Source organism: Tetrao urogallus (assembly GCF_951394365.1).
Source record: "Tetrao urogallus genome assembly, chromosome: 16".
Lineage (NCBI taxonomy): Eukaryota > Metazoa > Chordata > Aves > Galliformes > Phasianidae > Tetrao > Tetrao urogallus.
In genome coordinates this window covers 3,731,990-3,755,840 of record NC_136829.1, presented here as the reverse complement: position 1 = coordinate 3,755,840, position 23,851 = coordinate 3,731,990, and the positions used below count along the sequence as shown (strand labels likewise).

The 23,851-nt window shown below is 42.6% G+C and overlaps 1 protein-coding gene across 1 annotated transcript in view; it reads right to left on the bottom strand.

The window, feature by feature from the left end:
* Positions 1–23,851, bottom strand: part of PTPRT (protein tyrosine phosphatase receptor type T) — a gene marked incomplete at both ends in the record, with an annotated part of 415,989 nt that overhangs the window by 58,845 nt on the left and 333,293 nt on the right. Inside the window, 2 exons of the mRNA XM_079543413.1 lie at positions 3,716–3,851; positions 16,561–16,597. Coding sequence (XP_079399539.1) covers positions 3,716–3,851; positions 16,561–16,597 — 173 coding nt within the window. The remainder of the gene's footprint in view (positions 1–3,715; positions 3,852–16,560; positions 16,598–23,851) is intronic.

Sequence of the window (23,851 nt, the reverse complement as noted above, 5' to 3'; positions counted from 1 at the left end):
GCCTATCATCTGTCTTCAGTAAGAAACCAGGAGGTTCTGGGGTCCCTGAGCATTCAAATATCCCTATCCTGATTCCATCCTACAGCATGGGTACACTCTGCTCAAGACACTCTTGAATTGTATTTTATTAGTTTAAAATAACAACCTAAATTCTAATCCAGAATAAAGCACTGGAGTTTCCTAGAAGGAACCAGTAGTCCTAGACTCTGCATAGCCCCAAATCTCCTTTTTTGCTACCAACAGCACTTTAAAGAACTTATTTACAGTGCACCCGTGACAGGCTGTCTGATCCAATTTATTCAGTCTTATACTTAAAGGGTTCAGTAGAGGCTTCGTCTGCTCAGATGCACAAGCCTGAAAAGTCACATTCTTTACTCCAGGGAAATGCAAGTCACGATTACAGAGGAGTTAAAGTTGTCCAGATGAAACCAGAATTGACCAGGACCTAATCCTTCTGGGGTGCAAAGTCAAAGGGTATTTCCTCCAGAAACAGGATTTGCAGATGCCTCGGTTTTCTAGTTTCAGTGCATTTTTATTAACCGGTCCTAGATTCTCTCTTCCACAAATATGTTTAACCTATATGAAGTGCAAATGAATGAACTCTTTATATTATTAGTAATATCTTGATGCAACAAAGATTAGGTACTTCAAGGTATTCTACATCTAGCTGTTCATGAAAGAAAGCAATACATGCAGGCAAATGACCACCAGCTCACATGCTGTAAATTAACAAGCTAAAAGGAATTGCAATTTAAAAATGATGATATTGGAGCTGCAAAAACATAACTGGTGTAGCCAGCAGGTCCCCCAAACCAGGAAAATGTCATTTTGGTTTTAAATGCTGTAGGACAGCCATATTTATAAGAGAACCTCACATACACAAACAAATATTTAACACAGATGATCTGTCCACTCTCTAATGCCCAACCAGTTTTCTGCTCTTAGTGCTTCCTCCCCTCTTAGCCCCTTCCAGTGCTCTGTACTGCATAGCTTCAGTCAGGAAATCCATGGTTGTGTTTGTTATCAATGAACTATGAAGTCCTGCTCCACGAACAAACACCACTGTGATACTTGCCAGCTCCATTTGAAGAAAATGCCCCAAATGTATCTAATTATTTTTCTGCATTGTTGCTTTGCAAGACAACTGTCTCGTACACAGAGGCATTAGCCTCCATGAACTGAAAGGGGGATCTCTTTTGAAGTAAGGTTAATACAAAAACCAAACTCCAGGGCTTAGGTTTCTAACATTTCTCTTTGTAAAACACAAAGAGAACACAGTTGCTGTTCAGCTGCTCTCTCAGACAAGCTTTCAGCTGTGCTGCTCCAGAACTTCAGATTAATCTGTGGTCCAAAGCAGCCTTTCCCTTTATAAAATCTGCTCCCAATCCACAGTGGTTTGCAAACAAAATGAGCCCAACAGCCTTCAGCTCATCTTTGAGGAGTGCATGTCCATGCTCAGCCCCACACCTCGGTGTGATGTGAGTGGTGCTGCCCCGGGGACAGCAGGGCTGACACAAGCAGCAGTTCTATCAGGTGCACAGACCTGGAGAGCAGGCACCTCCAGAACCTTTCCATGCACTGTGACAGCTTCTAAAAGGGAAAAGGTTTGAAAGTCGATGAGCCTGATTATTTCTTATTACAGCGCATATTCCAGTGGGTAAGTCAGCAAGCAACAGTGAGTTGGCAAAGAGATGCTGCCTGCTGATTCTGCCTGTCTGCTTTCAGAACAGGGAAGCATAAGGCTCATAAGGGTATTTTCACCCTTCTTACTGAGCTGCTGGCAGACTGCACCACAGCAAAGACTGTCCTCGGGTAATAAATTCCTGGTCATCATGAAAAATCCTTTTCTGGGTCTTTTCTGCCCAGCAATGCACATAATTTACAATAATAACACACTGTGGGGCAGAAACAAAAGATGTAATCAACTCCTAATAGCTTGTGGAACACACCAGGATGTTCAGAGGTGGCACCACTCCATACGTCATGGTGGGTTTCCTCCTAAGTTTTACCTTTCAGGTTGTACAGCTTTTCTTAAAGAGCATTTAGAAAGGTAGCAGGAATGGATGACAGCTGGACATTAAACAGACTAGAAACACAGGTCAATTCTTCTTGAAGTTCTTTTTCAGTTTGTTTGGTTAATTGAAAGTATTTGATTTTTTTTCTCTTTATGACCAGAGAAGCTTCAGGGAGGCTGGAATCGGAGACAGCTGCACCATTTGGGCTTCACAATGAGCACATGTGCAGTAGGCATGAGTACAAAACGCACGCCCATTTGTCCACAGAGTCTGATGCGTTTACACACACCAAAAAATGGACTCAGAACCTTCATCTAAGTCAACAGGAATTCACAGCACTCAATACATACGTGATCAGTTTTGCAGAATCACAGAATGACGTGATTTGGAAAAGCTACTGCAAAGTCGTTGAGCCCGACCTCCTGCGTAAACCAGTTCCACCCACAGACAGTCCCTCAGGGCTTCATCCAAGGCAAATTTTTGAATTTCTAAAAGAGAAAGATTTTCCAATTTCCAATCCCTTTTGGCAACCCTCCTCTAGACTGATCTGCGTGTCAGCTCTGTTACCGTGCTGAGATTCTGCAAGAACTGGACAATGCACACCCACAGCAACCTCAACAGTGACAAGGGAATAAACACATGCCTCAACCTGCTGGCTACCCTCATACTTGCAATGCCTGGGATGTACTGAGCTGCCTCCAAGTGCATACTGCTCATTTCTGTTCCATTCCTCCTCCAAGACCTCCAGCTTCCTTTCTGCAGACCTGTAGGTTGAGTGGGGTTACTCCATACCACAGTGCAGGACTTTGCTAGACTTCACAAGGTTTCCATAGCTCTTTTCTCCAGCCTCCTGAGTTCCTTTGCAAACCCAGCCCTCCGCTCCAATGTGTAGCACAGAGTCAGTGCATGTGCCCTCTGCCTTATTACAGAGAAGATCACGTCTAGGTTTAATTGCTCCTCCTATTTTTGTGTGATTGAAGCACGTAACTGTCACTGAGAAAAATAAATATCCAAGGAACAGTTTCACTTTGCCAAGTCTCACTTCTTACAGCAGGCCAAGAAGAATCTTCAATGCTCTCACAGGCCCCACTGCATGCTCCCTAGACAAGGGGCTGCCAGGCTGGCTAGCTCCCATTTCCTTTGGAATCAAATTACTGATGAAAAGTAGAGCTCTCTTTAAAAACACAACTGGTAAAACCACATACAAAACACATCCTCTCCTTCTGAAAATCTCTAGGCAATTTGCTGAATCAGTGTATTACACTCTTCAAACAGTAGCAGCTACAATGGCCTTCTTCAAAGTAGAAGTGCAAATGGTCCACAGAAAATCACATAAAATGAACTCTTTGAACAAATGTCGTTATCAGACACGTTTTGTGTTTTTAAGTTTTATCCCCCTATAAACTAAACCTAATTCTTGCAAAGAATACTAAGCCTCTGCAACATTTTCATCTTCTGTTCCTTCTCTTAGATCATTAACTCTCTGGAGTAACAACCATATTTTTTGTTGCTCATGAAATATCCGGCAGAACAGCTATCTCTTCTGTGACCACAACTTCTAAGTAGCATTATATAAATATATATTCACTGCTGCCCCCGGTACACAGATGGAATGATTTATGTCTGCCAGATTTAGAGTTTTATTGAAACAGCAGCATTATAGCCAGGAGGTCCAAGATGTAAGCAAAGCAGAAACTTACCTTCTCTTGATGGTAAGCATTGCTCCTAAGAGAATAATAACAAACATCAGAAGCCCAGCTATAACTCCAGCCATTTTCACTGTGCTGTCAACTTGCTTTTCTGGCTCCACTGCATTGGAATTCTGGGTGGAAGCTCCTTAAAAGATGGAGGGAAAGGAGGAAGAAGATAAAGAGAGAACTTGTAGAAAAATCTTGCAACGATCCAGTTTTCATACTCATTTGAAAGCCTAAGAACATATTTGCAATTATATTGCAGCAGGCCATCTCATTTACTTTCTGCCTTCTAGAATGACCAAAGCCAGAAATTTCAGGGCAGTGGTAGGGTGCAAAATCCCAGGGTAAGGAACTAATATTTTGCAATATTACACTATATTCAGGAATTTAATGTTGTGATGCATTCAGCATACACCCAGAAGCAGAAGGATTAACAGCAGTTATAATTTTCATCCCAAGCAGCTTAAGTGAAGGTGCAAGCCTTACTCATCAAAATGGTGGGTGCAGAAGTTTGCAGTTGTATATCCCATAATACCACTTGCAGAAACTTTTTTTTTTTTCTTAAACCAGAACAAATTTGTATTTCTCACTATTTGGAAAGCCTGGCTCGTGTGACCACACCATGACAGTCACACAACTAACAAGCATCAGCCCAACTCACAGAGCCCCCTCCACATCGCCTCATGTATTCCACGCAGGAGCTCTTCTGTAGATCAGGCAAGGAAACTTTTTTAAACAGCACATCCTACACACCTAAAAACGACATTTACAAAGCATTTCTTCTTTTACTTATTTGTTATAATCTGACTTCAAGAGTCCTTAGCCCTGCAATAACGTAGTATGCATTATACACCTTAGCTTTGCCAATGTTGTCACAGCTGCACATAATTTTTTCTAAATAACACTTAAAGCACAGAGCTCAATTTTGAAAGCCTTGCAAGATTGGAGTTGTGGGTAATCTGAAGACTAAGTCAGCCTATTTTTATTATATTCTTAATCTATGTAACTACTACTAAGAATAACATATCTGCATTTGGTGGAGTTAAGTGAATTCACGTTGCTTGAGATCACAATTCTGTCTTGGGCTTCACCTTTGCTGCTGGCATCAGCCAGGTCTTCCCCTGCAGATCAGACACGGAACAGGCAATAAGATGTGAAAGCAGTGCTGTCATGAGAAGACAGTAATGCTCTGCTCTTTTCACAACTCTATTGCTGACCTCCTGGAAAAGCTGAACCACTTCTGCTCACGCAGCAGCTGCTCGTGGCAAGGATATTCAATTGAGCCCATATATTGGTGAGACAGTAGAAAGCCTCACTGTGTTGCTCTTCTGCCCCTTTGCCACTTGTTAGTATGTGTGAGGTCTGAAAGATGAGTCCCACGACCACGACGACGCCATGTAAACAGGCTTGCGAGTATGTTCCGAGTAAGGCCCAAGCCAATGGACCTCCTGGGACGAGGATCAGATCTTGAATAAAGTATTACATGCTCCTCTCATCTTATCTTGAAGGGTAAACACAGAACAATGACACAATAAATGCAAAACACGAAAACTCACCACATGCAGTGATAAAGGTATGATTTCAGCTTTCCTAAAGCTAAGCTGTTAATCTAGTTTGCCACAGGAAAATCCAATATTTACCAAGCAAGAACGTTCTTTGCTGTTTGAGGCACACATGTAATTTTCAGCTTTCTGTCCCTGACAATTGCACTGCTCTGCAGCGTCCACCAATTTTCCCATTCACTTAAGAGCTCAGCAGTAACTTCTGTGTACACATCTAAAATACACTGAAGGGACTCCTGAGCAGGAAATAAAATAGCATATCAGCTGCATATTACCATCATTGTTTGACAACATCTCATAGAACAAATCTGTCCAAGAAGCAAGCTGTATGTCATTGCACAGGCAATCCTGACGCTATTGTATAACAAAATAAATTATAAAGGTACAATTTCACCTTGAAAATGGCTGAAACTCTGTTTGTTTGATGTGCAAATAAGTAGCATTCCAAATTACCCTTCACTTGTGTTGCAGTTACTCCTATGACCCTAAATGATAGGTGTTGGAGAATCGCTTACAGCCACGGATGGTGCAGTCAGACCCACCCATTTCTGTTCCATCTGAGTGCCCTCACCAATTGTGAGCCACGTCAAAAAATAAAAAAATAAAAAAAAATCAGAATGTGCTGTCAGCTCCATCCTCTGATTCTCTGGATTGGTTTGATTCTGCCAGGCTGTTGCTTATTACTACAGGCAATGTGTGCGGAGTGTATTTTTATTTGATATTTCTCTTCCCATTGTAGATTAGTGCAGCTCTAGAAAGAGACTAAAGCCTCATTATCCATCCTGACACCTACACGCTGTAGTGACTGATTCACTCGGATCTTCTGTGCAACTTTTCCTATCTGTCTTGGCAAAGGCCAACGATTCCTTTAGGCTACTAGTCCAACCATTTGGAAGTTGTCTTAGCTGATAGCGCCGAGGAACTGATAATATGACAGTGCCAGTAATTTCCTGAGCCTCGCATTCTTAAATCTTTGCAATGAAGCAATCCCACAGAAGTGCACTGTTCTCTTGCCACTCCATTGTAATTTTCCTGTAGATGCCTAAACCTACTATGGCTGCGCCACCACCATTTGGAGGCAAGGAGACCATGTCATTGCTGGGAGCAGGAGGTCCATGGGCTGTTGTGCAGTTGCAGAAGATGGCTTTTGCTGCTCCTGACAGAAACAGTTTAGAATTCAGTTCTGCTTCTCTCTGTCACACATGCGGACCTGAAATCTTCTGGGCACAGAAGCCCATAAAAACTGGCTGTTTCATTTCATAAGAATACCTTTAAAAACGCTTTTTCTTCTGAAAAACAATGTTTATATTCTGTTTACATCAAAAGGGAAAAACAAAACTACTATAACCAGTTCCTAGCAGTGACTTCCACCACATTTCCTAGGATAAATTGTTCCTCGTAACTGCAGCCTGGATGCCGGTACAGCAGGGTGCAGCACAGGTCACTGCTGTTATTGCTGTGTGTATTTCAGTGGCACCCAGAGACCCCCACTGAAGGCAGGACTCCATTACAGTGCACTAACACGAGCAGGACAATTTCCTGCCCTAAGCTTACTTTCTTAATAGGGAAGCTAAACGACAGACAACAGATCCCAAGAAGGGAATACCACAGCTCCCTTGACTCCCTGTCTGTGTTTTATCTACTAGACAAGTTGCAGCTTTCAGGGATACACGTGTATGTATGTTTTGTATTTATGTACTATACAAAATACACTGTCCTAGTAGTGCAGCCAGGGCACGGATCTGACTTCCACAGGCACTGTCATTCACCCAGCACTCCATTACATGTTCATATCTGTTTGAAGACTGCAGTCCTTCCCCACTGACTCAGTCTGCTTTGTTGTTTCAGCCTTTCACGATTCCCAGAGTGAGATGTGGCACCTTGCAGACAGGACACGGCCCAAGCTATGTGCTCTTGGGAGATGCTGCTCCCGTGTCACTGCAGAGATCAGAGCAAATGTGTTCTTTGCAGCCACTCACTCACCTCACCAGGCAGGAGGAGTTGGGCTTATGGCTCAGCGAGCAGCAATGGCTTCAGTAATTTGCTCACAGGCACCTGACATCTACCCCAGCCATCCCGTTGTGGGCGCAGACACCTGAATCCCGGACTGGTGCAATATCTGACTACTGACAAAATGGTTTGGTGCTGCACCAGATCCTCGGGCTTTCACAGCCTTCTGATCTTCCCGCTGCTCCAGATCCTGGTTAAAGCTGGCACTGCCCTGGCTGATAACTTAAGGACGGGAATTCTGAAATTCCAAATGAATCCTAGCAGAGAGGGCTGCCACTTGTATTCCAGAGTTAGATCTGCCAGATGATTTCTTCAGCTGAAAGAATTTCTGCCCATCAGGAAGAGCTGACTGCTGCTCTGAGCTGGGAGATGGCTTGCAAGTGATTCCAACAGCCAGAATTCGAGTTCTTGAAGAGGAGACAAAGCCTTCCTCAAAATACTGGGAAAGTGAAAAATCTTCCACTTACCAGCCAGTATTCATTCGCAGCATTAGACATTTCTAGACTGATATTCGTACCTACTTTAAATCCTCTAAATGCTCATGCAAGGTAAGTAATAAATGATGCTATCTCCTTTACAGATCCGGAAAGACTTAAGAGGATGCCTTGGGTACCAGACAGCAGAGCTGAGCACTGCCATTTTGAGACCAACAGCCATCAGAACACAGCACCTTTCATAAATGGGGGAAAGGGAGAAACAGAGGTAGCATCTGAGTGGAAGATGGCAGTCCTACACCTGGCAATTCAGAGACTGATGCACCTAAAAATGAGCAGTGCTAGCGTCAGGGATGCACAGACAATTACCTGGTGAAGACTAGGCTTGGTCTTAAAATGGTAACACCAAATAATTATTCCTATGGGGAGAAAATCACTTTTGTAACAAAAACTAATCAGAAAAATTACCTTAAAGTAACAATTAACCCAGAAAAATTAAGGAAAAATAATGGGTTAAAAGTCTTTAGGAGTTCAAAGAAGCTGCTCAATTAATCACAGTAATTTCTTTGCAGCATATAATAGCTAGGCAGTGTGCTGAACGTAACAGACCTGCAGGCTGATTTCAAAAGACAATTATTCTCCTTTCACTAGTAAACAATATTTCCTATTTTTTTTCCCTTTCCTTTTACAGCACCTCCTTCGCAAGTAACCTTAAAATATTCAAAGTAACTTTGCATCTAGAATTATTTCCCCCTGTATTTTCAGATTATATCTACACCTCTGAAACTCAATCTTAGATAACCAGACACAAGGGCAGGCCTCTAACGACAACACCTCACCTTGGCTATGCCTTTGGTTGCTGCATTTCAGCAGAAAGGAGCACCACCACCACCACTCTCACTACACATCACATCGCTGTGCCAATTTTCAACCCCCAGTTACTGAGGTCTGCAAACAGCACAGGATTACTTGCTCTGGCTTCAGAGCATGAGACATTCTCATTTCTTTAAAAAAGCTCAAAAGGAATGGAAAGAATGATGAAAGCCAAAAGCTTTCAACCATATTCTAAGTGGAAAGAGCAGCAAAGCAAAGCAGTCCTGGACAGAGAGACTGAGCAGAATTTATATGAGAGATTATCAGGCATACAGGTTGAATCAGCAGGAGGATGAGGGTAAACAGCAAGGAATCAAGATTAGTGTTACTGAACTGAATGAGAATTAAAAAATAGCAGTAAAAGAATAATTGATTCCGGAGATTCCAGGTAAATCCGCCACAAAGGCTTTTCTTCTCTCCTCCTGTTTTTCTTCCTCTCTCTTTGGAGCAGAAGCACTTAATTTGTGCTAACAGCAGATATACGGCCCCAGGAATGAGAAAGGTTATTACATTTGCTTGAAAGAAGAGCTCGGATAAAGAGCAGCCGTTGTGATGTCTACGAGCGATGTGATGGTTCAGAAGGTGAAAGCACATTTCCATTTTAACTCTCCACTTATGCAGAGCTATTTAAAAACTGACTTTCAACTATTAAAAAAAAAAAAAAAAGAAAGAAAAAAAGAGCAAAATTTCTGAAAGTCCCAATTTACAGATGCGACTTAATTTTTGTGTGGTCTCAGGTATGTGGAGCGGGATCAATCTTTTGACTGATGCAGCCAAAAGCATTTCAGCGCAGGATGATGGCATGGATGTAGAACAGAGCTCACACCCTGAATAACAACTAATTAACCTTCTCACCAGCCAGTGCCCGTTACTCTGCTCTCCTCGTAGTTATCATTAAAACCCCACTGCCAGAGCAGCTGCAGAAATTACAAAAGCAGCGAGCAAAGTCCAGAGGTGTGGATATAACGAAGTGTGAAACCAGGGCACCCCCAAGCCTGGCTGACAAGGGTGGTCTAAGCGCCCTGGTGGCCTACAGAACCTATGGCTAAGACCTCACCTGCAAGCTGAGGAGGAAGCTCACTGCTTTACAGGTAAAGGGATCCACGTAGTCAATGCATGAGGGAGTCCGTCTGCATACACATGCTCTATGTGGGCTGCATGAGATCCTGGGAAGCTTCCTGCGCTTTGCTAAGTTGAAGCAGCACTTTCAGACGTGTCTTGAAGAAAGGTTGGTTTTTTTTTTTCCCCCCTCTATTTCTATTCTTCTATTAAGAATACTCTTCAATTAAGAAGTGGTCTGTTCCATGCCTACCTCTCTTGTGCCACTGCCATCTCTCATACTATCTCTTACACGTCCAGTTCTTCAAGGCAACTGAGCAGGTCCTGCATTAGTAACCCTACCTGGTTCTGAGTATGGGCTCATGGAGAAAGCTATGTCAGACCTTTGTCTGGGCTCTGCAACACGCCATGGCCTCCAGGCTCAGGCTACTAGGCCCTGCTCACCTCTGGCTTCATCGCTCTCGATGTTCTTCCCTAACTCAGAGTTGCTTCATTAGCAACCTGGGTAAGGATGCCCTCGGGACACTGTAAACCCCTCTAAGTCAATCTTGACACCAAACTGAAAGAAAATAAAGCAGCTCACTAGTTGAACATGCATCCAAATGCTAGGAAGCTTTGATTTCTCTTCCCAGCTGGGAGTGTTCTTCAGTAAGAGCAATATGAGTGTGTCTGTTATTAACAATTAATTAGAATGATACATAAATTTGTGCTAAAATAATAACTTTTTGAAGGCTGAGACTTCATCAAGGGAAAGAAAAAAAAGCACGTTCATGCTTCTAACTTAAAAATGCGATGCAACCTTCTGAAATAAATAGCACAAAACAGAATAAACCTGTCAAAGGAGTAATATTCCAGTGTATCAAAAGACAAAATGCAATAACAAACAGATTTGAAGTGGGATTAAATCTGTTTAAAAAATACATTACCTGTCTACGAAACTAGAATATATTTCAGACAAAAATTGAACTGTCTTATATGAATTTGAGGGAACAAAAGCTATTAAAGAAACAGCTTTCACTTGCAGCAAAACTGTTTATGGTAAGAACTTTTTTCCTCCTAAACTTTCCCATTTCTTTTGCATGTATAATTTCATCGGTCCCCTTTCAGACCCAAATCCATTTCTGAGGATGTATTATATGTATAGGATGGATATATTATCATGTATTCATCTTCAAGGCAGTTCCCTTTTCCGCTGTTAATCCTCTGCAAAAAGCAGGACTGTCTTTTTCAATCTTAAAAGCATTTGAACTTCAGAGAAATCTCAGTACTTTTCTGACCAGTATCACCACAGCTGTCCTTACTTGTGGTTAATAATTGCTGAGTAAGGAAAGTCTTATCTATACAGGGATAATCACGTAGTATGAGAGGAGGTGCATTCCTAAAAAATGTAACCCACTCCAAAACTGAAAACCCAACTCCCTCTTCCCACCCATTTGCATTCATCACACACCACTCTGTAATGTCCCAGTAGGTCATCCTGTGCACATCAAATTAAAGCAGTGGAAACTATTTCCACAAGATAATGTATTTCTCTTCTAGACTGAAATCTTCTGGAGCGATGCAGAGGTGCCAGTGGCAGTATTATGCAAGTTTACAACACAAAGGCTTTCATGTTCAAACTGCAAAACACTTGAGAAGCTCTGAGCTCCTCCATTAGTGACCTGTAAAGGAGCTTTACACCATTTGATTCTGCAAAGTCTCTGATTCCTGCAGAACTTTGTGCAAAAATGACTTACAGAATCAAGTCTTCATTTTCCTGTCATCATATCCTCAACAGTACCACTCAGCTATTGGAGCCGAAGTGTAATCACCAACCCCAGGAAAATGCAGTAGTTACTGTAATGTGAAAATGCAGGAGCATCTCCATGCGTGCTCGGGTGTTCAGCCTCTACAGAGGGCCAACAAGGAATCCACGGGCCTCTTCAGTCATGCTCAGAGGCTCATATGGAGATTAAAGTGCTCCTTAGGTCTCCAGCCAACCCTCTGCTAAGCTGTACATTTTACGTCAGTGCAAAGCAATTGCTACGTGAAAGTCCCCTCTATATTGCAGTTTGAACAGCTGTAAAAGCATTTTCCCACGCAAGCAAAACACAAAAAGAGAAGTCATGAAGCTGCTCAGACTTCTGGAAGTGGCAGCAGTCTTCCTGGTCCTGAGCTGATAATCACCTGTGCTCAGGAGGCCGGGTGGGTTTCGTGTGGTCGCCTGTTGCCTACCCAGCACTGCTAAGAACAAGCAAAACCATTTCCAGGCAGCATGCACAAGAAAAACAAAAGGAAAAAAAAATAAAAATGTACCTTGTAATGGTTATTAAAGTTCCATTCTTTCATTTGCAAGAACTCACATTTTTTTAGAAAAAGAAGAAATAAATATCAAGAGATAAGGAAGCATTAATGAGCCCTCTGCCTCGGTTTCAATTACACCGTGAAAATAATTTAATGCACTTTAAGAATACAAGAGGTAATTGCTCTCTCTAGTAAGAGGTTGCAATTTTCTCTAATAAAGTGTCAATATAAATATGTTGCTTTAAAACAAGGAGAACAACCAAGTTATTTCAGAAAGAATGGGACACATTAAAGCAAATGCCATCATGGAAACCAAATGGCAAAATTAACAAACAAACTGGCTGAGTGAAAACTGTATGGCAGAGAGCTGATAAACAGAATAATAAACTTATTTTTAAAGAATGCCTAATGCTATGATATGCATCCAAGCAACTAATGCTATGAAAGATGACATTACTTCAGTAACTTAAGAAGAGAAGAAGCAGACCATCCGAGGAGAGGTGACTGGGAATGGTCAGAAATCTGAGACCAACAAAATTGGAAATAAATACACACATCGATACAGAAGGTTAATAATGTGGATATGAAACATGCTGGCAAAAGAGGGAATGGCTACACAGACTGGACAAACGCAGACTGCTTTCTGATGGATTGCAAAACGTGACCTCAGCAAATGCTGGTGCCAAGTCCTTGCCATTGGCCCATGGACATTAGTCAAGCCCCCTACTGAGGTGCCAGAAGGAAGGAAATGTGCTCAGCAGATGCACTTGCCCACGTGGGTATCTACTAGCTCTGCTCTGAAGGCTGCTGTACTTAGTGTCATGACCTTCTGTTCTGAGATGCTGAAAGCCACCCCTGACATTTCAGCCAAAAGATGAACATCAGAGAGGCAAACCGTTGACAAAGGTCTCTCTTGGGACCAAAAGGACCAAGGTAACCTGAGCAGGAGCAGCAGGCAGGAGAAACGTGCAGAGAAGTGCACGTGGCAGATGAGATGCAGCTTCTGAATGGAGGGAAGCTGAAATGACAAGGGGTTATCTGAAGTCTACTTCATAATGAAGCTGAGGTCTCAGCAACACAAAAGGGGAGGAGAGCAAGCTGAGAAATGTCCAAAACTCTTAATGGACTAGAACACTTTTAAAAGAGTTATCTGAGTTCACTTTATTGGTTTTCAGGCAATGGGACATACAAAACAAATTGCCTCCCAGCCTGCTGAAGCAGTGACAAGTAATTAGAGCTACGCAGCTTCTGAGCAGGTGCCTTGCAGCAACACCCAAGATGTGCTATAATCCCCCAGTACCACACTGCCTAACACATTTTATTGCTTAATTACTCCCACACTCACGTTTACTGCCCTTGTTAATCTGGTACTTGAAGAGAACACTTGCCTTGCTTAAACATTCCTCAGTTCTAATCTCCCTGCTACTGGCGTAAATCAGAACTCATTTCACTGACATTAACGGAGCTACTGGAGTGTCATGTACCCAGGAATGGAACAAAATTACACCAGTAGCCAGAAATGAACTTTTTCTCTGGCATTAGCAGTATGCATTCACTTTTTTTTGCATCAATCTGCAAAACAAAATGCACTTTCTCTCTGGTACGAACTGCAGCTTGAGAGCTGTCAATGCTCAGATCAGCCTAGCTAACTTCAGCCTAACTCCAGGACATTCATTCTCCTTGCTTGTTATGGAGGACACCACACTGGTATCCCTGCTAGCAGCTCGGAATGTTCTGTTGGAGGCACACTGCAGCCTTGCTCTTTCTATCCTCAGAAAGACAACGATGCAAATAAAGACAAATACATGGCAATGCCACTAAAGATAATCAATCTAATGAGTAGACAGAAGATGACACAGACACAATAGGTCAGACAGAACATCCCAACAATCAGTTGTTGGCCACATCACAACATTATTACAGATTTGTGACTGTCTCCATCTATTTCCACCCCAGCAGAGATGGGGCAGATAAGAAACCCCTCTACAGGTGCTCAGATGGATGTAGAGTGGCTGAGTCCTTCTGTCCACATGGAGTTAATGTGGATGGAATTCAGCCCCACGACAAAGAGAGATCTTCAACTATGGAAAATTTCCAAACCACAGAACCACTGTTTAGCTTTGGTTCAGCTGCCCATACATCACAGGTGCCAGCAATGGACTGTTAATGGACCATTAAACTATTAAGACTGTAAATTCACTTGTGGTGCTACGCTGCTTGTGTGCTGCAGCCAATACTGTACAATTAAAAAGCCAAAATTGGCATGAAGCTAGCCACAGCCACATTCCAGTGTCCTTGTCAATGGTCAGGCACTGAGAAATACAAAACAGCAAATCACAGAGTAAGGACAAGGAAAAAAAAAAAAAAAGAAAGAAAAAAGAAGAAAACCAGGATTTCCAGACTCCATGTATACAGAAACAAGACATACTTATAAATCAAAAGCAATATCCATCAAAACAGTAATAAACACTAGTGCTACCGTAATTTTTTTTTTTTCTTTTTTCTTTTTCCCTTTCCCATTCACATCAATCAAGAAAAATCCTAAACTATAAGATCACCAAAAAGCTCTAAGCATCCCCAGGCTTTACCATCTCTCTGATTTCTCTTGTCAAATTAGTATTAGGAAAAGGTCACTTTTTAAAAAGAGCTGGAGTTCAGAACATCAGAGTAAAGGCAGCCTGTCACTTCTTCTTGGTGACCCAACAGGTTAACAAAAATTAAATCCATTTGCAGAAGGCAGCTCAGGGTCAAACACTTATGTGAATCTTTCCAGCAGTACTCAAATCAGGCAGTGCAAATCAAGAGAACACAGAAGAATAGGACTTTTCGAGCTATACAGGTGTTTTTATTCGAACAGTAATCACAGAGCAAATATATTTTTAGTTAGAACAACAACTAACTCACATTCCTCCGCTATCTCCAGAAATAGGAACCACTAAAGTAGAAGAAACTATAGGACTCCAGAAATGAATCCATCTAATTTCTCCGAGCTGATGAAGAGCCCTCCAGTCACGCTCTGGGAAGACCCAGAGGAGAATCATTTCACCCAAACTTCACCCACTCCTGCTCTTTATATCTTTCTACCACCAGAAGGCCAAAGGAAGATAAATTTGCAATGGTCACACCACTACCCATGGGCCAGGAAAACTGCAGGGGAATGGACAGGAGACTGAGACACAGAATGTTTGCAACCCAGAGCAACGAATTAAACGAAGATATTACAAGGAACACTTAAAGAGGAAACAACAGGAGGATATAGGGTCCACCAGAGCCACAGATGAAGGGGAGAGGGGACAAATGGCTCATCCTTGGCTGTCAGTGGTGACATAACTGCTTACAGCCCTGCCAGCCTGCAGCACCAGCTCACTGACGGCAGCTGCAGGCAGCGCAGCACCTGCACCTCACACCCTGCTGACAGTAACACTTCTGGAGATGTCTTCACATAAAAGGGCAAAAAGAGTCCTCTGCTGCTACCTAGTAACTGCTAGTTGGGGCTTCTTTCATCCCCCCAACTCCTCAGTAAGTGCTGTAGCAGAAGTGCACATGAAAAATTACCTAGAAGGAATTAATTTCTGCTACTACTGCAAAACAGAAAGGACTAAAAAGAATGGGAAAAAAAGAAAAACAAAACAAAACAGGGTGATGCTTCTTAAAGAAGAAGAGCCATGGGTTTCTACCCATTTCTTTTCAACTTCAGTAAGACTCCATAGGCAGTAATGGAGTTATTCCATGTTACAACAAAGCAGCAAGGGCACAGGATGCATTCCTGAGGGTTAGGAAAGGAGAGTTACCTCCAGCATGGCCCACAGCAATTACCTTAGCATTTTCTTACAACTCATTTTGAGACCAGATACGTGTTGAGGAAGCCTTTTTACAGCTACTCGGTTTGTGTTAGGAATAAATTGCTTTACTGACACCTTTGCTGGCAAAGTATCCTCTGGGGTGACTTCGAAGTCCTTCAAAGAGTTGTTAAAAGCAACTCTAAACTCCAAGAAGTAACCCAGACACTGTCACCATTGGTTCCCCAAGAGCTACATCTTGTGAAACAACCTGGGGATCAAAGCAATGTGTCTTAACATATTGCTGAATCATTTGTATTGGGTTTGCTCGTGATGATGTCAGGTCTATTCTGAACTTAATGCGATGAAAATAAGAAATATTCTCCACGAGTTCACTGCATCATACCATGAAAATGGTGTGATGTAGGAATTGCGCCCCAATGTGCTGAAGGTCAGGTTTTTCAAAACCCATTTAAAAGTCAGGTTTGCGTGAGATCTCCTTTAACTTATCTGCACTGTGTAGTTATGGAGAGAATGAACTTGGCAGGAAGCTTTTTCAATCACATTCTGCCAATAACAAGAGCAGTCCTCAGGGCAGGAAAGCAGTTGATAGAACAAGTGAAAACAGGAACCACAAAGAGAGAGAGACCCTGTCTTGAGAAATAACAGGGCCTACGCATACAGTGAAGTGGTTCTGGAAACTGACATTCTGCCTTCGATATTTTCCTTAAAATATAAAACTTTTTGAAAAGAAGCTTCTTCCCTGAGTAGTAGCTGTAATCTAGTTGTGTCACCACTGCAGCTTTCATAGTACTGGTGCTGCGCTTTGCAGGGAAAGGAAACCCACGTACCTTTAGTTGCCAGCCGGACGCAGTTGATTTTTGTTTCCTGAAAATCAACCAAAAAAAGAAAAAAAAAAAAAAGAGAGAGAAAAAGAAAACATCAAGGTGTGTCACTGGCCTATCTGCAATAAACATATTAAACATATTTCTCATCAAGAGTCACTAAAACACATAAGCATTTTTCTTACACTTCATCACTGAAAGTACCACCAACCGTTTGAATGGCATAGAACACTCCATACTAATGGGTTTGCATACAGCTGCTTGCCTGACTGCTGGGAAGTTGGATGTTTTTCCATACTCAATGTGAGGAATGGGCACCACGTAACGGCCTGATTTACTAATAGAATTTACCAGCTAAATGGCCTGATCTGTAGTAGGCAGACAAGCATTGGGTCAAAAGTACATGCAACTGTACATCCAATTTTCACGCACCATTACCACAAATTTTGCAAATTGGGTATTTATTTAAACACATGGCAAACAGACACCTAAGCAGTCATTTGAATATTTCAGCCCTCTGATACATACGTGAAGCAGAACAGCATGTTGTATGGCTACTTCTGCCAAATGAGCCATTCAAACACAACCCTGAGCACCACGGCTTTTCATTGCAGAGCTGGGACAAAACCCAACGCTTTTGTTCAGTGCACCTCAGAGTCCCCAGATCTGTGTAAACAGGAGTTTGGAGCTGAGCAGCAGCGTTGTGTTATTTGGCTTAGCTAAAGGCATCCTCTTCAGGCCACTTCCACTGAAAACAAACCCTTTCTGGTATCCCCACGTTTTCATTCTGCAGCTCTTACTGGCAGGGGTTGCTTCTGCACGACGCGTGATCATCATCCAAATCTTCTGTGTTCCTTTGGTTAAAAAACTTTGTCAGGCAGTAATCTGCTGCAGGGTGTTCTTAGCACTTTATGGCTTTACATGCTCTTGTGCATGTCTCGGGTGTAATGAATACAGCATAAATTACTGCGTGTGATAATGCCACATTAATATGGATGCTGCCTGGCTCTGGAAACAACAAATACACTGCTGAGCACCTTGCTCCATCCTCAAGCAGTTCAACAGAGGCTGTAAAGAAAATCTGCAACCGACCCTCAACTGCAAACAGGAAGGGGAAAACTGCAGACACTGCACAGGGAAATGCAGCACCAGTTCCCCCTGCTCCCTTATCATGCACTCATTGACTAAACTATTCCTTATTCCAGTAAACCCAAGGTATCTCTCTTTGGTTCACAAACTTCTCTCACTCACAGAGCAGCTCTGCACATCTTGTACAACTGCTGGCACTGCAAAGCCAACAGAGCTGCAGAGCACTGCTGCACAGCCATCACTGCCTCCTGTATAATCAGCCTGAATTGCCAGCTATTCTGGAAACCAACAATCTCTATTACTAGTGATGTTATATAAAGCAGGAAAAACATAGTCTTATTTTCAGAGCACAGCCTCAGCAGATAATGCAGGGAGTCAGAAGACATCTGATGCACTTCACAATCTATGCAAAGATGGCCTGGAAAATCAGCAATGACGAATGAAATATAATTGATATCAAGATAGTACTGCTGCAGGCTAAAAGTAGGTGGACACTGGCACACATTGCACATGCTTGTGGAAAATTTTCTTGCGCGTCTGTTGCTTTCTGCTAGCTTCAAAGTGCAACAAAAGGCTGGAGAAATTAGTCAGTGCTGAGAAGAGGTGACAAAACAAAACCCAAAACCTTGTTAACAATGCTGTAATTGATCTCATTTGAGCATGTGCATATTCCTGCACGTTGCCCTCCCACGGGGTAATTTGAGAAGACAGGATGCAGTGTGTTCTGTTTGCATTTACATCTACTTATTTAGCCCAGACAATTGTAGTTATTAGAAGACAGTGATCAGGCACTGCCAAAAGCAAGGGCAATCAATCACCAGAGGAACAAGACATCTGGACTTAATTTCAAATGGTGTCTTCTAAGGAGAAAAACATAAAAGAAACCTGCACAGCCACCAGGCATCAGCTACTAGAGATGTTGGAGCCTGAAGTCTGTTCTCAGTCCGCACTCCTGATGAGGGCTGATTATTGCTTTGATTTCCATTGAGCACCTCATTGATCAACCCACTGCTCCTCTCTTTCATGTCTCACAAAAAATGAGACCTCCTTCCACTTACTGTATTTTTCTTTGATTAATACTGAGAATTGTTTGTCTGAACTCCTTTGTCAATACACAGAACAATTTTTTTTTTTCTCAAAACAGTGAAACCATTTGCCTATAATCACATCTGCTTTCTGAAAAAACTCTCCTGGATTTAGATGAGGTGTTCACCAGAGTAAAGATGCTTCTGCTTAACCAATGGCAAAAGAGGAATAAGTAACATACACAGATGGCTTGAAGGCATTACAAGAAAAACAATGAAAAAAAGGAATAGCAAAAAACTTTTATAAAAACAGTTTCCTAAATTTCAGTCTCCTGATTGTATCCATAGGCTCTTTCAAGTACTCTGATACACTAATCCCATTCAATCCCATCACAGAACTTTCCCAAACCCAACCACAGCCAAGACCCTGCTCCCACCAGCTGCAGTAAGATGCTTGCTTTGTGCTACGGCTGCAGGCACACAAATAACCCAGTGTAAGATCCCAGAACCACTGCTGCTTTGTGCTCTGGGCACTGCCAGGCTATGCTATCACAGACAGGTTACATGCAAGCAGTAAGGGAACAACGTAGGGATGTTTTAACCTAGATCCTGGAACTGGACAACTGTTTCATTTCAGACCCACATCCACATGCCAGGAGCTTATTCTGGCATCACACTGAATTCTCATTCTTTTCAATATGGTTTGTTTCTTTCCTTTTCAAAGAAGGAGAGCTGATGCCATCTACTAATTATTTAGACTCCAAAATATGCATTTCACTTAAGTGCACAGGATGATAACAAGACAAGTTCTGCCTTTGTTTTAGTACTTGGATGGGAACAACTTTCTGCAGGAAAGATCTATGAGGGCAGGAGGACATATGTTTATGTGACAGCTGCATCTTCACAACCTAAAAGGCCAAACGATTTTTTTTCCTTTTGTTTTAAAATGACAGCTTGCTGTTTACAGACTATGAACAATAAAATAAGCAGAGCTTTTGCATCCATCTGTTTTCACACCGTTTTTTTTTTCTTTCCCTTTCCTTGGCTCTGATTATGACCCTGCATTAGCTCAACAGTGCATTCCTTGGCTGAAGCAGTCCCTGCCAGCACCTGCACATACTTGTTGCCCCCAGGTGCCACCATGCCACAGGTCTCCAGACAGCCCCAACTGGGGACAGGCAGTTTTAACTCCTGCTGCACAGACAGGTAATTACCAACCTCCTACTTGGCCTCAGCCACAGCACTCCATGTCCCAAGCCTGTATCGAGCATGCTTGTAGGCAGCTTGATCCCAAGGGACAGGCACTGCCCTTCCATCCTCTGAACTTTCCGTTGTTCTTCTTCAGTTTTTCCCATATGTTTCTTTCTTATTCCATTGAGACCAATTGTTTGCTGTCCTTAAAATTAATCACATGCACAGAGTGTGCACAGTCTATGGACTCCCCTATAATTTCTACTGCCAGCTCAAGGAAACTGCTAGTTCTCCAGGAGGCTCAGCTAAACCCCGTATTGACTTTCCAATTATCAGTTATTTTTAGTATCTGTGTTATCTGGAGAAGTGAGCTTTAACAAAGTGGTTTGGGCTTTTATTATTTACAACAGAAAGTGATTTCAAGGATATTTAGTTTATTCAGTATCCACATCTCCCAAACTCGAGGATAACTAGATGATCTTATTCATACAATGAATAAGACTACCAACACTCAGCTTCGTGCCTTCTGGCTCAGGAAGGCTAGACAGATGTGGAAACAAGGACTTACAAAGAGTGAAGTGTATCCACAGCTGCTTTACTGCTGCTCCAGGAGCTCCAGCATGACAGTAAGAGGCAGTAAACATCACTGGACAAAATGGTACAGTTGAAATCACAGAACACTGAGTCCTCACAGCTGTCTGTTTGCAAAACCAATGCAGGCAGATTTAGTAGCACACTGGTTTTCATTCTGAAAAGGCCTTGTGCTGAAGTGAAGTACCTCGCTGGCTCTTTCATCCACAAGGATGAAGGTCATTTTCCTACTGGCAGCTCTGCCCATACCTCCAAAATCTTCCTTAAGTATGTGAGTAGACCTGTTAGCAACCAGGAATCCAGCCTGAAATCCCCTGATAATGATAAGCTGCCCGATTGTGCATGTAGTACAAGTCATTAGAGTGGAAAAAAAAATCAATGAGAAGCTCTGTAGAGTCCATCATTCCTTCAAAAATAATATTCTCATTGATTCCTGTGCTACCACTTTTCACAAAGCTGGCCTGAACACATCATTCACCTGTTGGACCACCAGGCTGCAGGAGCAGCTGGCAGCATCCCCCACATCATCTCCAGCTGTGCTACAAAGCCTCCTGCCTCATCTCCCATTTAGAGGAAAAATGGCCAAGGGTTATTGATTGCAACTGTGCCAATACAGATTTCATTTTAACTCAATGACGTGAAGCACTGGAGCTACAGGAAAGATTTCTAGGAAGCTCCGTTTCCTGAGCTGCTCAGAAGTTCAGGCAGCAGCACCCCGGGAGCCAAGGAATTCTCCCCACCTGAGCGTGTTTGCTGGATCTCTAATTGGGCACCACCACCACCAATGGCTCGGACAAAGAACCTGGGGACGGCAAAATCTGTGACATTTAATTCTGATTATTAATTCTGCATAATATCGCCGCCCAGGCCGTACCTTTCAGAAGAAGCACCACAGGGCTGTGCATCAGAGAGGCTGAGCTCAGGGTGGTTTTACAGGCCAGGAAAGCATCGTGCTCTGCCAGCAGCCATCTGTAGCAGGTGGCACCAGGACAACCAGCAAACATCACTTAGCTACCAGGCTGGGATGGCAGGCACACAGCTCCTGCCAGAACACAGCAAAGCCAGTTGTCTGCTCTTCCCTCTGTGTCAGTTCTTGCACTAACTGTCCCTAACAAATGATCAGTAGCTAACTGTGTTTCTTAACTGCCCTGTTATAAAGCCTAGAGTTTCTGTTTTCTTTTTCTTTCTTCCCCCCCCAACCCCTTTTAAACTTCGACACTTTTCAGTTCAGCATCTGGCTTTCAATTGTTCCTAGGAGGAAAACCCGCACAGTTTGGAAGCGTTTTGCACAACAAAATGTTCTGTTCAGACTCTTGTCTGGAAGCAGCAACAGGCTGCCCAAGCTTCACACAACTGCCCACAGAACTCAGAGAGCGACAGCTGTCAAAAAACAAGCACCACACTGCACGCAAGAAGGCAGCAAAGCTCGAGATCTGATTTTGCAGCAATTTGCTGCACTTGTTTTGCATCCAGCTGTTAATTATGTCCCTTTCAATGCAACAATCATGGCTAATGGTTACAGAGCCGACAAGAACACCAAATGAGCACAACCCTCCACACACAGAGGAGATGTAAAATAACAATGCAGAATTCCTCTACCACCACCATCTCCTCCTAATCAAGCTTTTTGACCAAACACAGAATGTTTCCTCAAATTAAGCTCCCCCTGGAGCCCTCCATTTCCAAAGGAAGATGTTACGGTTCACTGCACGACAGCTTCTCATTGCAAGTTCCAGGTGTGCAAGAGAAGTTTCATCGTTCCAGATCTGTCAGTGATTAATGAAACTATAGAATATCCTAATTAAAAAATGAGCTGCAATGCTCTGTTAAGTTTTTCATGTGCAAAGGAACATAAGGCTGGATTTTAACTGTGCTAAATTGTTACTGTCTCAGATATTTTGCAGATGTGCGTTATCTAAAAATGCCTTCCTGCAGCCATAATTTTTGGTAGGCTTTATGAAGACCACCGAACTGCCTCAGGCTGTTGATAAAAGTGAACACCCAGAACTCTTAAAAACAAATTATACTTGCAAACAGTTCTGGGTATGAAAGAAAACATTTACAGCTGCAAAACATCAGACGCAAATCAGATCCTGACATTTTAAATGAGTGCCTCAAGGATTCTATCAGGGCAAAACAAGTTCCACAGCTACTCACTTAAGATCCATATTCCGCTCTTGGACAATTCACCTATGTCTTTTTCCAGCAGCACTGCACTTTGAGGATATATCACCATATAATGTACTGATGTAAATTATTAACTCAAGAGGCATTTGCTTGCTCAGACGTGAACTTGATGCTTCTCATGCCTTCACAAGCTGCATACAGGCTTTTTGGATTACTTCTTCCTGAAAGGTCTTTCAGTTTCCTATCTGAGCAGCCCAAGTATTACCAACTTTTTTGAGTGTGGAGCAACCTGTCAGCTACAGAATTCTAGGAAAAGCAGGAGCTGCACATTACTGCTGCCTCACTCCAGAATGCCAAGGGAAGCCTACATTTCCATTCTTATTACCCAGTTATGGCACATTAGATTGTACTCGAGCAAATGAAAGTTTTTTTCATCCTTAGGGATCCATTTGCTAGCAATTAACTATCACATAAGGGGGAACTAACTAGAAACACAGAGACAGACACATATATTTCACAATTTCCTTCATAGAAGCAAATCTAAAATTGAATTAATTGATGAGTGCTGAATGGAAACTGTACCAACTAGAAGGGAAACCAAGGTGAAAAGCAGCACAGTACCGAAGAGATTTGTGCTTGTCAGCCACACAGCTGATGCTCTGCAGAATGGTGATAAATGAAGGCAGTAAAACAGCATGACATGTTGAGAACCTTCACTGGCATTGCCAGCCTGTTAAAGGACGCACAGTCCTCTGTGATGCATGCCTGTGTTTTGGGTATCAAAGTCACTATCCCAAGTGGAGACCGAAGCCTTTACCATTCATCTTTGATTGATTTTTCTAATTTTGTTCTTTCAGAGGTGATGTATTAGAGAGCTTACCCATGTAAAAGTTGGATTCAGGAAAGCATTGGTAAATGTACTAGAAACATCCCTGTCTGCCCAACTTCTTCACTGTGTATTAATGCTATAAGTCTCCTCAGGAGGCTGGAGTGGTAACCTGTAACATGTCTGTGATAACCAAAAGCTACTGGGGGAGCCAGAGGGGATGCAGCTGAATGACTGCTTAGATTGGATCTGGCCTGCATGCTGTTAGCTGAACACATCTGCAGCATGAGGTCATAGGTCACAAACCACTTTCCAGAAGAATTCATGAGGGAAAAGAGGCCTTCAGTTTCCTATGAATGGATCTGTTGGGGATGATGTGTGTGACATTTGACTCTCAAAAAGGGGCAGACTATGTTTCCCATGCAGTCTTAATATCACACACTTAATA